At 41.1% G+C, this 16048-nt stretch overlaps 1 protein-coding gene across 2 annotated transcripts in view; it reads right to left on the bottom strand.

Annotated features, from left to right (window-relative positions):
* Positions 1-200: 200 nt before the first annotated feature.
* LOC146507800 (transmembrane protein 65-like) overlaps positions 201-16048 on the bottom strand; it is a 44009-nt gene continuing 28161 nt past the window's right edge. For both annotated transcript variants that reach the window (XM_085178775.1, XM_085178773.1), the window contains exons 6-8: positions 11726-11768; positions 5594-5699; positions 201-4570 (exon numbers count right to left, since the gene is read on the bottom strand). In XM_085178775.1, coding sequence (XP_085034901.1) covers positions 4421-4570; positions 5594-5699; positions 11726-11768 — 299 coding nt within the window. In that variant the 3' untranslated portion in view covers positions 201-4420. The remainder of the gene's footprint in view (positions 4571-5593; positions 5700-11725; positions 11769-16048) is intronic.

Here is a 16048-nt window from a genome sequence, read left to right as displayed (position 1 = left end):
TTGGGATGAGGAGAAAGCATGAATTTAACACTTAAAAAATAGACATACCAGGGTATTTTAAAGATTTTAAAGGAAGTTAAAAATGCTATTAAATTTTTTTGAATATGGTAATCTTTGAACGTACATGAGTACTTGTCATGATGTTAAATCTTAGGGATGATGGCTTTTGGTCAAAAGTTCTGAGCATTTAGGTCTAAAAAGTGTGAGTGTATTACACTTGGTACCCACAGGCCTCATTAACCCGGCAACAGATTTGCGGCTCCACGGGTTTCTGTGTCGGCGATGTGATTTTAGAGCAGGATGACGAGCAGAGGGGCAGATTTACAGTATGAATATGTTGACGAGCAGCTATTTAAATGATTTAATACCGATACTGAAGATATTTTTGTATTTGCTTTGATGATGTTTGCTGTCTAATTGTACTGACTGTGAGAATGTGAGATTTTCTAATTACACCAGTGCTCCATTTTAGTGTTTTGTGTGGAGGAATGTCTGAGTAACAAATAAAGCTCGAATGAAACTCTGTTGCAGGTTTATTATAAACTATAATGAAGACGCTTTTTGTTTTTGTGCTCTGAAGATGTGAATGTAAAACCTCTTTTAGGAACAAACGAAGTCTAATTTCTGATGTCAGAAAACATTTGCTGTGTTCGTTCTTGCAGTTTGCTCTCCTTCTCCATGCGACACCTCTCCCCTCAGCAATTTAACCTCGGATGATATTCTCAAAGGGGCTCCGTCTTCGTCCCTCGTGTCACGTCTTTTCCCATGTGACACAGACGTGTGCGTGTGCAGTGATTCTGCCTGAATTCAGTCACGTAATGACAATTGGGAGGCAAGATGAGAGGAAAACAAACCTGTATAAAATGAAGTGAACAATCACTACACTGCCTGACTGTTTTCATTTTAGAGAGACTCAAATACCTCAGCTGTTATTAAAACAACAGCTGATCAGAAAAGTATGGATGCTTGCATAGCTAGTTTTTGCAAATATAACCAATCATCTGGAGGGATTAGAAAAGGTGAAAGTATGCACCTTTTTTTAGTCAGCTGTAGTGTTTGCATATTTCTTAAAAATCCTCAACCTGTCACCTAAAAATGTGTAAACAAGTTGGATAAGTTTTCCACACAAGCTACAAAAATGCACAGGATGAAAGGAAAAAATGACTAATCTATGAAGTTTGATCAAATTACAGAATTAAAGAAGATTATCATACATTTCATCATCAAAACAAAACAAAATTTAACTGTCCTTAATGAACAATATAAAACAAGAAAAAGCCTCCACTTATTGTTCAGGCTCAGTCCTCGTCTTTTATTTGTTCATGCATCCTGTGCTAGTCCTAAATCTTTGCTACTATTTGATCCAAACACTTGCACAGGAGTAGGAAGAGATATTAAAAAAGGAGAAGAGGCTGGAAGTTCCTGGATCAGATAAAGAAAAGCACAGCTTCACTTTCCCAAGCTGACAGAATGTTAATGATCCAAAGGCACAGTTTTGAAATAACTTTCAAAATGCTTGTAATTCCTAAACGGTGAAGGAAATACTTTTGCTAAACCCTGAGAATTAAACCTGGAAGTCTGCACTTCAATTCCATCTTGATACTTTGATTTAACATCCACTGCGTTGGTGTAAAGAGGCAAAATTAATCATCATTTGCAGATAGCCTGATGGCTGAAGAGCTGCAGGCTTGTGAACCTCACAGATACATTTAAAAACAGCGTCCTCATGCAGAACATTCTGGCAAAGTCCACACTAGGGAAGATGTTTGCAGCCAGGTCGCAACTTTAATCAAAGCAGATCAATTCTGAAACAACACAGCAACACACTCCTATAATCTACACCAGTTTTGTCCGTCTGCATTATATTTAAGGATTATTTTAATGGTTCTATTCTTTATACAGTTGCACAGAGCACATATTCAGTGTTTGCTTACAAACAACAGAAATCTTTATCTTCACAGAGAGCAAAACATGAATTTTTTAGGACCTTGGACTCCATCATGACACAGGAGCAACTGGGCAAACTGATTATTCTCGGCTAAAATGAAGTTTCCTAGAAAGATGAAGCTGATCTCAGCTCCTGCTTGTACCAATGCCATGAATTTAAACAACTTACCAACTCACAGCATTCGAGGAACACCAGAACGTCAAACAAAAAAGATCCTCAATGCATGCATTTGACTGCAGCATGCTGGATTCAAACATTTCTTTTTTCCCCACCTTATTTTCAAAAAACAACAACAACAAAAAGAGATCGCAGCTCAAAGTTTCTGTGAACTGGAGATCTTGTTGGCTCTCAACAGCACAATAACTTCAGTCGTGTATTTTAAATGGTATCCAGGAAAAGGCAGTAACCGTCATATTACCATACTTTAACAGAGATTATATGTTTTTACTGCGGCTGGCACACTGAAGAGAGCCTTAAAGCCTGGGACAGGCCATTTAACGGCGCGGTTCAAAGAGGCAAATTGCTGTTATTACTGCAAACCTTTCCCATCCTTCATAAAATCCTTTTTGCAGTAATAACAGCAAATCCAATTTTAAGCAACTGAAGTTTATCGCTAGCTATCTTAAATTGAAGCACATGATTCTTTATGGCCACAAAATAGTTTTTATTTATTTTAAATAACTTGTGCATCTTATTCCAGCCGGAGTACTTTATCCTCCACCAGTGAGTCACATCCTGCTGTGATGCACAACCTTACAACATACTGTTTTTTTAAATTAAGGTTTCTTTTTATTAACAGTGCATGCAAGGTGGATATCAAGCAATCAAGATAAAAAACTCAAAAATCCTAGCTACATATATGTACGCGTTCATTTTCTTCATTATTATCATTCTTCAGGATCACTCTTACCCACGCAGTAAATATTGAAAACAGTCATATACAGGGTATACAGGGTCTCCTTAGTCTTTTTAGAACAAGCGTAGTGAGTTCAGACTGTAACATAAAGCGGTCAGCCGCTGGGTCCTTCATGGCATAGAAAGCTGCTAAAATATTTTCACGGCCCTTAGAGAAGAAACACAATACAAATGTACATGAATACCAGTCTATTATAACAAAATAAATACATTTGCTGTGACGCAGAGCTGCCTCTTGTATATTTCTAGACACTTCTTCAGTGCAGCTCCTGAAGGAGAATCATTCAGAAAAATAATTACAGGGTGATGAGCGATGTGAGGAAAGTTGGAAATTATAACCGGGGGAGACTAGCAGCTAAGGTTTGTGGGAGCTGTGGTGAATTATAGCCTGTGTAGGGGGAAGGGGGGGTGGGGTCGTAGCAGGTCCACCAAGTTGAAAGAAAACAACTAGATCTCCGTCTATCGGCCAGCGGAGGGCAGTAACACACAATAGAAGTGAGGGACAGGAAGAAATACAGCCCGTCTGCACACACCGTAACAGTTAATCTCACAAAATGAAAACACTACAGCAGTCACGTTATGCAAAATAACATTCATCTCCCCCCAAACCTCCACCTCGACGTGTGGCTGTTTTCAGAAGAGGTTGAATATCATCTCACCTCTGAGGGGGATATATTGTATTTCGTCCAGTAGGTGCAAATACGGACATATGAACCGGAGGATCAGTGCAAATGAGGAAAGAGGATCCAGCTGTTCCACGGTTTGTACTTCGTCGTCTCTTCCTCCCTCTGCCTCTTCTTTAAAATATTTTGTAGGACTTTTAAATACATTTAACTTCTTCAGTGATTTGTGTGAACCCTTTGGCAGAGCTTAGGTGCGCATATGCAGTGCATCACTGAGGAGAAGAAGAAGCTTTCAGGTGTTACAGATTTAACTACCTGTAGCGGACTAGTTGTCAAGGTCTGTGGATGAGGCAGGACGTGCACAAATCCAGAAGCTTACATGCTTTAGGAACTGAAGACACTGTGTTCTTGGTTTATAACCACCAAAAACTGACAAGGAAACACGGAAAGGGTGTTTAAACTGACTTCGTTCCGTCTTCCCTGTAAGGTTTTCAAGATTTCTGACAGAAAACAAGAACTTTATAACACGACTGAGCTCTAACTGGGTTTTCTCCTATAATATTTCAGGGGTTGCATGAAGCTGTCAGTTAACCTATATGCGATCTAGCCATCTATAGTCAGAGGTTAGAGGAGGTGTCTTAGACAAATGACCGTGTCGGTCAGTCGAGACGAAGTGAGGTTACGGGATCAGGTAGCAGCAGTCGTTTCTTCGAGAGATGACGAGCCTCCTGTGCTTAAGTTCAGAGTTTGTGATCGAATATTATCTAAAATCCTCTTCAGAATACCTCCGATAGTTCGACTGAGCCGTGCGATTGGACCGTATGGAGTTCACTGATATTTCCATACGCTCCAGCGCACAAGGCGAGAGCAGTCGGCGTCAGATTAAGTCAAGCATTCAAACGGATTCTGAATAGTATTTGTCTCTAGCCTCGCCTCAGTTTTTGCTGCTCTCTGTTGGAGCAGGTGATGACTGCGTTTGCTCCTTCACCTCCGCCTGGCCTTCTTTCTTCTCATCCTCGTCCTTGAAGAAGAGGAGGGGAAACATACCGAGGATGCAGCCGATGCCCACGCCGATGGCTTTACCCTGCGGGTGGGAAGAAGACAACAAAGATTTTAGCAAAGATGGAGGGATTTCTGCACATTGTTACCGTGGGATTATTCTTCATTTATTTCAGGATTACATATTGTTCTCTAGGTGTGATCTTCGCAGGTTGGCAAATCCTTGAGACCCTCAAATTTCTTTTTCTTTTATTTGCAGAAAGCCCGCCTTATTGCTGTCTGATGAACACCCTGAGCTTTCTTAGCCTCTGTGCATCCCTATACTCCTTTATTTACTGAAAAAAGATGATTTCTGTCTGAAAAACAGACCCAGAGGCCTTAATTTATACGAACTGACATATCCACAACCCACATCTCCAATCTGGTCTCCTTAACTGGAGCAGCTGAATCCACGAACCCTGTGGAGAAGTCATTTACACAGAGGTGGACATGTTTCTCCGGCCTGCAGCGCGAGTTAAAATTCACTAGGTTCAATAGAGGCACAAATGGAAATCCAACTGTCTTTTTATAACTGTGACTTGGAGCATTAAGAGTTGTTTATGTAACTGTAAATTGGTCTTTATTGTCACTTTTTATTGAGCTCGGTGCTTTTCATGTCACACCTTCCCTCTTTACTGTAACCCTAACGGTTGGAAGCAAACACTTAAAATCTCCAAAGGCCGATATGTTATTTTAGGCTTGTATCTATTAAAAACTATTTCTTCACAAGCCACAGCAGCCTTTAGCAAGCAGCCAGGTGCCAGACTAATCACTGTAGCTTATTATATTTCATGCTTCAGCACTTATAGCATATTAAAGATCACCAGGTCCCATTTCCTTTTATGACATTTGAAAGCTGGGCCCCGTCACACAGACTTGTGTTACTCACATTTGAGTTGTCAGCGTGCAAAAGCCTGTCCTGGTTTGATGTGCATTTTGCACAGTAAACAGAAACGCAACAGAAACACTTTTTTTTGCAGTAGTTTCACTCGCACATCAGGAGCCGCTCAGATTGGGGGAGCGAACAGGAGCGAACCAGAGCAAATTCTGTAACCGTTTCTATACCCACCGTGTGAGAGCTGACTCTTGTCTGCCACATATCAGCCTGTTTTGGGCTCAGGTCAGGAATCTGCATCCCCAACCGAGACGCCAACGCTTCTACATAACCTGCCAGCCTGAGGAGAGGGAGAGACCGATGGAGAGAAAAAGAATTAAACAGGAGGGGACTTAACACAGTTCAGCAAACTGCAGCGACAGCATTATTCTATTGATAGCACACTCTATATACAGCAGGGGTGGGCAATTCCAGGCCTCGAGGACCGGTGTCCTGCAGGTTTTAGATCTCACCTTGGGTCAACACACCTGAATCACATGATTAGTTCGTTACCAGACCTCTGGAGAACTTCAGGACATGGTGAGGAGCTAATTTAGCCATTTAAATCAGCTGTGTTGGTTCAAGGACACATCTAAAACCTGCAGGGACACCGGCCCTCGAGGCCTGGAGTTGCCCACCCCTGATATACAGTGTACTGTGCAAACGTCCTGAGCAACCCCTCTTTTATTTAATATTTTGCTATGGAAATGGGAAATAGGTGCAGTGAATTCTTGAAAAGCACAGACATAAATGGAAACACGAAATATGGGCAAAAACGTTTTGTGATTTTTCTCATTGAAAGCAAAAATACAAAGAAATGAGGAGTGGCTCAAGATATTTGCACAGTGCTGTATATACAAACACACACACAAACATCATCCATCAAAACCTTCTAATCAAATGAAGTCTGAATACCAAAGTCTTGTAATTTTGTTGAAATGTTATTGTGACAAAAAGAAAATCAAAGAAACATTATGTGAAATAAAAAGTCTCACTCTGTAAAATGTGGCAGCACAAACCAATATTGCATCAAAGCCGGTTTTGTAAAAAGATTCCGGCTATTTCTGTAACAGATTGAATTCACCGCTGCCTATTTGTGCTTGCATTGTTTCTGTTTATATAATAATCCCCCCGTTGATAATTTTCTCCATTACATATCATAATTCAATAAACCCATGATAACATGATACTTCCCTACCAAGGCAAACAACAACCAGAGTCGGTGTGAATAACGACAAAATAAATCAACAGATTAATGCTCCGTCGCTGATGTTCATAAACCCAGCAGGATGCCAAATCTCAGCTCTAACAACAGATGGAGTAAAAGAGGAAGCTTCCAACAGTGTATAAATTAACTCAGTCCCAGGACTTTGCGTGGATTTACACAGATCACAGACCGATGACGGATTGCAGCAGATAAAGAGTGCTCCACGGAAATCACCACGATGTAGAAAAATGAGTAAGATTGTATCAAGAATTCTGTGCAACTAGAAACACGAACATTCTGCTGGATCTCTATTCTGATATGGACTGGGTAATGCGTTAGAAATGAAAGGATGCCATATCATCCTTTCATTCCTTTCATTTCATTTCATTTCTATCATTTGACAGAAATGAAAATGATTAACCTACAGGGGGCCTCAGCTGTGGCACTCCTGATTGTGCTCAGGCGCCTCCTGCTTCAGTTATGTGTCCACAACCTGACAGGTTTCTGCTCGTGTGTTTGGGAAAAAGTGTTCATTGTTTCCAAAGAGACACTTGGCTTAATAGTCCTGAAATAAAAGACTCTTGGAAACAGTGGGAATATTTCTACAGTTAGCCATCCTGGAAAGAGAGCAAGAAGGTCATCGCTACGCTCCAGTGAGCAGTTAGAGCCACTTTGGTGTAAAATGGACATGAAGCGACAGCCAGCCTGCCAAATGTCATTAAAAAGGAAAATTATCTGGCTGAAGCTAGAGAGGCTCTATTAGAGATTAGAGACTCCAATATGCAAACGAAGGGAACCGACATAAACACTGTCGTGTGACCCTACATGTGCCAAGGCACGTAAATATAGTGCAGGTGAGGCGGTTTTGAATGTGAGGGAAGAAATATGGGTTGACATTTGGACCCAGGTCGGCTTCACTCACTGGCACTAATGGATCCTCAGTCGGCTGCACATACAAATAAGCTGCAGCTGGAGCTGTTAGGGGGGCGATAAGCTGCACACAGCATATCTGAGAAAAAGGCAAGTCTGCCTGCGCATTTGTGTCCAGGGGGGTGTGCTTTCGAGCCCACTGCCTTTCAGGATGGGGCAGCAGAAGTAGTGGAAATAGGACTGATTCTTATCATAACAGATGATGAGCTATTAAGTCCTTATGAGGAGAATAAGCAGATTCATTAGACAATATTCTTTCTTACAGCATCTCAAGTGGATACACTGTAGCCATTAAGTCTCAAGTTTATGTTTTCTTTTTCTATTTCGCATTTAAAATGATGGTTAAATTAAAGTAATTGAGACCACAGCTTTGAAGCTCAGTAAGCTACAGTGAGGGTGGCATTTGGTTTTTCTCTCCGCTTCTTTGAAATTCAGTCTCACCGCCGAGCCCCAATCCTAATTTCTTTCACATTCATCCACGGCTTTAGATCAAATTCACTCCAAATTACCCGTGCTCCTGTAACAGCGGAGGGCAAAATAAATAAGCTCTGCATTTAAAAAAAAAAGAAAGCCAAAACAAAATACTGCAGCAATCACAATGCTGGCATGATGACATTTACTGAAAGGCCCGAGCTCATCCCCCCCAAAAAAACATAAAACAAGACAGACAGGCTGTTCACTGTGTGAGAAGCAGGCTGAAACACGAGCTCGGTGCATCGCAAGCCCCAGAAAACCCAGTTATACATTTTATCATTTGGAAAATTACATCTGGAGGAACTAAAAGCCATCATGTTGATAGAGTTACTCAGCTTGTGTTTGGAAGAAAAACACAGAATTTTGTGCATTGACGAAATGTCACCTTTGTTAATCTGTAAAGTTCAAAAGGCATCAGTCACACAGGCATTCACCCACTTTTTTTTAAAAAAAAAGAAAGGTAATGGAATATAATCCAGATTATTCCAGGATTCAGAAGGAGTAAGGTAGAAAATGCAGGCATGATACGGAGGGTGATGAGTCTCCACTTCTCTATTCCCTAAAGATCCCCAATGTGCATTTCCTTGTCTGCCCCAGAAAGCCACCGATGCATTGCATTTGTAAGAAATTCCTAAAACAGCTGAGGCTAAACTCGACAAAAGCATTAGTAATAACCAGCTGAATGGTCAGAATGACTCATGACCTCAATTATGGAGTTCAGCAAGATTCAGATGGTTTCCTAGGTTTGCCGAAATACTTAAAAGACTCAGACGGAGTGAAATATTACAAACGTGGCCTAACATGAACTCCTACATGATAAAATATGTATGCACTGGCACATATGTGGAAACGGTTGTGCATGTTGTTCAGCACAGTCACACACAGAAGAGTCTCTACAAGTGAGTCAGTATCTCTTAAATGAGCAGATTTCCTCTTAATTATGAAGACTAAAAAGCATCATTGCATGACTGGCCAAGGGACGTGCTGCAGTGACAGCTACGTCTGTGCACTTTGATTATGTAATAGTCAAAATTTAGTAACTGGGAGTTACTAAACTCAGAGGATCAGCAGGTTTGAGGCTCTTTTGATGCAATGTCCAGAGTGTTTATGACTCGTGTTACAGTATGTCCTTAACTTTTAATGAAGACCAACTCCTGCACATCAAATATCACGCTGAAAGTGTACGTGGATATCAACCAAACAACTTTATACCGGTAAAAGGTACAGTATATAATTTTCTGTGTGCATATAATATATATTTTACCCTGAGATAAGCATTCATTGCTGCAGTGGGTTTCTGCATAGCAACACGGTGACCAAATCAGGATCTTCTGTACATACAAGCACATTAACCAGCAGAATTCAGCTAAGAAAGAAAACTTTCTTAGCTTTCTTAGAACTCAGTAGTTCACTTCTTGATTAAATAAAACTTAAAGGCACTTCAACAAACGAAAGCTAAAGGAAGCTGCAGTTCACAGTAAGTTCGTTAGAGGCATTTTAATCAGTCTCTAGAGCCTTTCGTTTGGCTCATCTATGCAGGTGGAAAGTGAGTTCAGTTGCGGCTGAACATCATCACATCTATGCTGCTTGGGAATGGGAAGCCTGATCTTGTTCCAGGTGAACTAAATGTCTGAAAGTTTTTCTTTACGAATTTTGCCAACTTCTGTTAACCAAACAGTTTGAAATCCAGCAGTAATACTTGCAGTAATTAGTCATCTGGGATCTAATTTATAAGACGAGCGTTATGTGGACACTAAAGCGTTTCCTGTTAGAACAAAATCTGTATCGCAAACGTTGCTGTGAAAATCTCTTGTTGCAGCTCCACCGAGACTCTGAGGCAGACAAATGGCCTTCACACGCCTTGTCTCACCTTGATAAAGCGTCCACGGGGGCTCCACTTTCCTCTTTTGATTGAGCGGCAATCACACACTCGCTCACGGACGCGTGTGTGTGCCTGCTGAGAGTGTTTACATGGACCACAAGAACTAGACTAATATATCACATGGAAAACAGAAGGAAACAGCATATTCCACTTCTGTCATCCATGCATGGGTATGATTCACACGGAAAAGGAGGAGAATAAATGCACGGCATCATTGCATTCACCCTGGTGTTCCCTTATATTAAGTAATGGGACTGGTTGAGCTCATGAAGCAGCTCAGGAAGCTGGTTTTGATCTCTGTGGCCACAAGGAGGCGCTTAAACAGTCATGCATGAGCTGATGGAAGGATCGGAGAAACATGACCATCAAGCTTTCCTATATCATTACGCTGTTATTGAGGAAATCATATTACATTACTCTGTACAAATTCATCAGTCCTTACAGTCAGTGTTTTAATCCACTTTTACTTAATTTCATTCTTTTAATTTTGATTATGCAGGAAAGGGAAAAACATCTGACGGGGTTTTTGTTGCTGGGTTTCTGGGAAAGGAAACAGAATAAAAATGAAGAAATTGGAGGAAAATGAATGAAAGGATTTTTCAGGGATTTAAAAAACCAAACATTTAAATCATTTTAAAGTCGGTGTCCAAAACAAATTTTACATTTCATGTTTAATACGTCCATGTTTGCATGCTTTCAGCATCTTTATTGACTCTCCCGGTTGCTGTACGCTCCAACACTCCAACAACAGCAACGACAACAGTCAGAGCACAGACTTAAAGACGGCGAGGCGTGATTGCGGATGCCGCTGAGGTGTGTCCGGCTCCCCTGCAGCACCACCGCAGACCACGACTCGCCACAGGAGTATAATGCCATGTAGAATTTTACATAATTATTTATATTATGTGCACATTAAAAAAGAACTCCCTTTTCTACAGGACAAATTGTCCTTTTAAATACACAATAATTTCTACTTAATCTTTAAAGACCTAGTTCAGTGTCATTTTAATCAAACCACACCCCTGGGCCTACATCCAGTAACTGTCATGGTCCTGGGCCATGTTGGCCCAGCATTCTTAGTTTTCTTGTATTTTTGTATTTTGTTCCTTATGCCGTGGTTCCTAGGTTCTGTTAAAGATGTTCCTTATTTGATTACCCCCTGTGTGCCCCTCTGTGTATCTGTGAGCCCTCGTTTCCCCTCCTTGTGTTTCATTTAATGTTTTCCCCATGTCTGTGCTCTCTCTCTCTCCTCCTGTCTGAACCTCTGTGTACTTCCTGTTTTACTTTGACAGTCTCTCGTCAGTATGCGTCATGTTGTGTTCACTCCTGCCCTGTCTCGTTAACCCTCTGTGTATTTATGTGCACGTCTCCCTCAGTTCAGTGTCGCGTCGTCAATGTCTCCTCCCCGAACCTGTGTGGCTTTCTGTGTTCCTTCGGTCTTCTGTTAGTATTCCCAGTTTAGTTCTGTTTCGTGTTAAGGCCTGCAATAAAGCAGTGATTTTGAGTTCAGTTCCTGTCTCCGTGAGTTTTGCGTTTGGGTCCTCATCTGCCTCCACACAGCCAGTTCATGACAGTAACTGGTTAAAAGTGAGCAATTCATTGAATTAGCCCCACGAACAACATGATGGTAAACCTTTACCTTCTCAAAGTGATGTGAAAAGGACCTTTGTTTATAAATATTATTATTATTATCTGTGTATATTTGTGTGGAAAACGTGTTGCTGTACAATCAGATTAATGGCTCTTCCTTTCCTTGACTGATTCTAAATTTCAACTGAACTGTTTGAATTTACCAAACGTGTGTGTGTGTGTGTGTGTGTGTGTCAAGTCTTACCCCAGTCCTGCCAGATCTGATACCAGGTTGCCCAGCGCAGCAGCTGTAGATAACGGGAGAAGCAGAGGCATGGGTTACAGAGGCATTTTTCCGTAGGGCATGATGGATATCCCAAGTGCATTATGGGCTCATGAAAGAAGCAGAGACACAACACACTGAAGAAGAAGACCACACTGCTGCCGTTTTGCTTCTTACATGCTGTGGTGCAAGTAAAAGAGGACGAGGGAACGCTGAAATAACTTCACTGTCACCTGTTTATGCTTTGAATGTGCCGTATGGTACTGTAACAGCTGTGCCTAAAGACAGAAAATACTCCTGTTCTCTCAGCTGTCCCTGACCCTGAGTGCAGAGCATTGCTGCTGCAGCATTATAGAAACACTCCAGAGGAAACACACAACGCAACCGTGTCATCACTGCTGAGGCACAGTCATCATCTCCGGCTGGTCTCGAGCACTTTCATCTGATCTTTGAGCTACTGTTGCAATAAATATTATACACATTACTCAGAGACAAACACTCTACTAACAAAGCGAGCAGAGACACATGCATCCTGTGGCAAAGCGTCTTTAAGCTTCTGGTTTATAAAAGTTTAAAAGCAAGCAGCTTCTTTTTCTGTGACAAGATCAACGAGCGACTTAACTAGAGCCTCTGAATGAGAGACGAGAGCTGTTGCAACAGCTAGGAAAGTAAAGGAAAGTGTGCAACTCTTGGCCCAAGAGTCGGTGCCAAAACACACAGAGCATATTTGGACTAAATAAGGTACTTTCAGCAGAAATCTTTGCACTGTGCACCATTAAATCTGACTGTAAATCAGCAAATACCACAAAGGAAAAGGGGCTTGTTGCTTCAGCTGATTTAGGTCAGATGAAGATTTTGTGTGGTTATTTAAACATTTTTAGTCAATTTCTAAATATAACGTTACTCTGGCAGTGCATAAATTTAAACATTTTTCAGTGTGTTTCACCTCATGTTGGCACTTAAACAGAGAGAGCTGCCATTAGCATCACAAAGCTGAATTCTTGGCTATGCAGCAGAGGTAGACGCAGCTCACAATGTTCAGTCAGCTGAAGGAGGATACACGTGCAGGGGCATGTTTGGAAACTACCCAGCTTTGCATGGTTGCTTTGAGGCAATATGGCCACGTTAGCCAAATTAATCTACACTCTGAAGATGATTAAAACAGATGTAACACAATATCTTGCTGACGTTAAACACTGCACCTCTGTACAACCACTGAAGAGACAGCAGTGATGGAGCTTGAGCTTGAGACTTTATTATGTGGTCAACCTCCTCAGATGTAATTACAAGACAAGGTTGGCTGTGCCTTTAATTTGCTGCTTTCTCTCCCTCTTCGGGGCCTTGGCATTAGATCTGATGCACATCAACAGACTGATGAGGGGGCAGGCAAATGCATCACAATTCAAGTCATTCTCAAGCAGCTACAAACACAGAAATCACAGTGTAACTGATATTCTGACAAACTTTATCAAGTAGAAAAAGGGAAGTCAATTAAAGAGACAGAGTAACAAAAAAATAAAATAAAAATCTGATTCCCTGTTTGTAATCTCTGATTTCTGGCTGGACTCTAAATATAAGTATTACATGTGAACTCCTACTTAATGTAAATTTCTGGTATGTGGAAAGCAACAGGCTGTGAGAGGTTTGGGGATTTTCCCTCATTTATCAGAGTTAATCGCTGTATCATCACAAACAGACTGCATGTAATTACCAGCTTAATCCCATTCAATCACAACCTTGCAGTGTTTGAAGAGACAAGCCTGTAAATTCATTGCAAACGCCAAGCAGCACACTCTTTTCTTTAGTTTACTTTCATTCCTTAACCTTTCTGTTACTGTTATCACATGCTTCCTTCACACTGTATTTCTTGGGAACTTTCTAAAACTTTTTTGCCTAATAGTTGACAGTACTGTCAACCTGATGGAGTGAACAGATTCAAGTGCCTGGAAGCAGGCAAAAAAGGAGCTTTTTACACCTGAAGCAAAACTAGAGAGCCTGTCTGCATGTGAACTATTCACTGACGGCTGCTGTGGGATAAATGTGGCATGAAACAATGTGAAGTTACAAATGGAAGACAGCGGGAACATTTTACACTAGCTGTATTGCTCCTGTACAAGCGGTCATAATTTATAGGCGTGCACGAACAGCACTCTCTACAGTGACACAAACAGGAGTATACCTACACTCAGCAGTACGTGGCCTTACATGCTTCTGTTCTCACTCAAAGCTGAAAATTTGTTTGCGTGAGGCAGCTGGAGCTGTACAAAGGCTTCAAGTATGCAAACTGAAGCCTGGAAGCACCGATTCTGTCAAGAAAGAAATTTACACTTCTATTTCTTCCAGCTTGCTCCCCTTAAGGGTTGCCACAATGGATCTCCAGCTCACCCCATCCCTAGCATCCTGTTCTGTTGCACCAACCCTCTACATGCTGCATCTGTGAATATTCTCTGAGGTCTTCCTCTTTTTCCTCCCCCTGGGAGCGCCGTATTCACCATCCTTTGTCTAGTATTTCTCAACATTGCCTCTCTAACTTTGTCAGCAAACCTTCTTTTTTAAAATTTTCCCTAATTCTGCCCCCCAAAAAAGCCCAAAGCAAAGAAAAGCCTTAAAAACCCCTTAGTTTCACCTCATATTTATCACCATTGTTGCATGCTCAACCATTTGGTTTGTTTGCGCGCCACCAGTTTGACCAGTCTCATCAATCAAATGTTCTAAACTGTGCACTGGGAGGAAAATTCACTCTCACTAAACATGAGTAACAATTTTAAATAAAATCAAACTGAAATGTATTTATTGAAAAACCTCATCTTTAAGGAAAAATGTGCTTGGTACAAATTGAATGCATGCGAACCAAAATGACCTCTTTAATGCAATACATTACATTATACTTATTTAACAGAATTACACTGAAAATTTACCTGTAATTAAATTAGTTAGAGTTAGAATTTTGGCCAAATAAATCTTTTTTGAGTGTAATTGTTTGACCTCATATTCATTTTGAGCTGAAGTCTTTTCACATCATTAAGGCTGTTTAACTGAAGTAATTAAGAAAGTCAGGAGTAGATGATTCATGCAGCGTCCACGCTCATCAAGCGCGCAGAGACATTTTTGCCTCCTATAAGGTGATTTGTCGTCTTCACTAGAGACTTGACATGAGTGCTAAATCACTCTGGACCGGGTTAGATAACTGCAGCATTTTAGTTTGCAGACCCCTGAATGCCCTCAATCTAGTGCGAATGACTAAATGGGGTCTGAGTGATAGAAAGTGTGTTAAGGCTGTGCTTAAGGAAAGAACAGAAGTCCTGTGTGCTTCTCTTCTCCGAGTGGCTCTGCAGTAGATTTAGATTTTTTTTAAACTACTAGTTTAATGATGGTGTCTGTACAGCTCACTGTCAAATCCAGGTTAGAAAACCTCTCCACACAAAGGTAACAAGCACTCCCGTCAAACTTCACAGTGGCCTCTCTAAAACTGAATTTTGCACATTCTGCCTGATAACCTTCTTTCTACGAGTCCTACCATGCCTGAAATTGCTTCAATCAAAATTCCAATCATCCATTCAATCAATTCACTGGGAATGAACTGAACAAATGGAGATTTTTCTTTTTTTTAACTGAAACTTGGCTGAATAGAAATATATGGAGAAGGGTTTGAAGTGAAAATTCAAATGAGTCTTGTCTACAGTGCATCCCTTATAGATCCATTTAACTGGAAAAGGTCAAGTCTTCCTTTTCCAGTCCCTCCAGGTGAAGTGGAATTTAAAAAGCCTCTGGCTTCTACCTCCTAGGCTCTCGGACAAAAGATCAGTTTACCCAGTCTGCTGCATGTTTAAAAGCTTGAGCTAAAGACAAAGAACTGCCGTCACCACCAACAGCAACAGAATCAGAAGCACTGATTCTGCTCTGCCTCGATTAATGACAATCTAAAGGACGCTCGCTTTGTTTGAGTTGGACAAAAAGAAAAACACTAAATTTTAAGCACTGAGTGATACGGTCATCCCAAAGCTAATGTGTGTTCATTCTCACTTAGGGTAAAGTAAGGGGCTCTTTTAGACACGGCGAACAGGGGCGGGCGATAACAAAAATTCTGATGTGCGTCGTCAAGGGGATATTACAATACCCATTCAATGTGCTTGTGAGCAGCATTAACATATTCATGCAGTTTTCCTTATCGTAGCCAGCCGCTCTTCCTCCTCTCTTTCTTTAATCTGACCTCGCTTTATAATTATTTTTAAATAGTGTCACAGTTCCATGATTAAGGTTTAAGTTGCAACACAGTGCACTCTGTCAACACGTCACCTAAAAGTG

This window comes from Neolamprologus multifasciatus, chromosome 11 (genome assembly GCF_963576455.1).
Source record: "Neolamprologus multifasciatus chromosome 11, fNeoMul1.2, whole genome shotgun sequence".
In the NCBI taxonomy this organism is placed as follows: Eukaryota; Metazoa; Chordata; class Actinopteri; order Cichliformes; family Cichlidae; genus Neolamprologus; species Neolamprologus multifasciatus.
The sequence above is the reverse complement of the archived record's forward strand: the minus strand, read 5'-3'. Positions and strand labels throughout refer to the sequence as shown.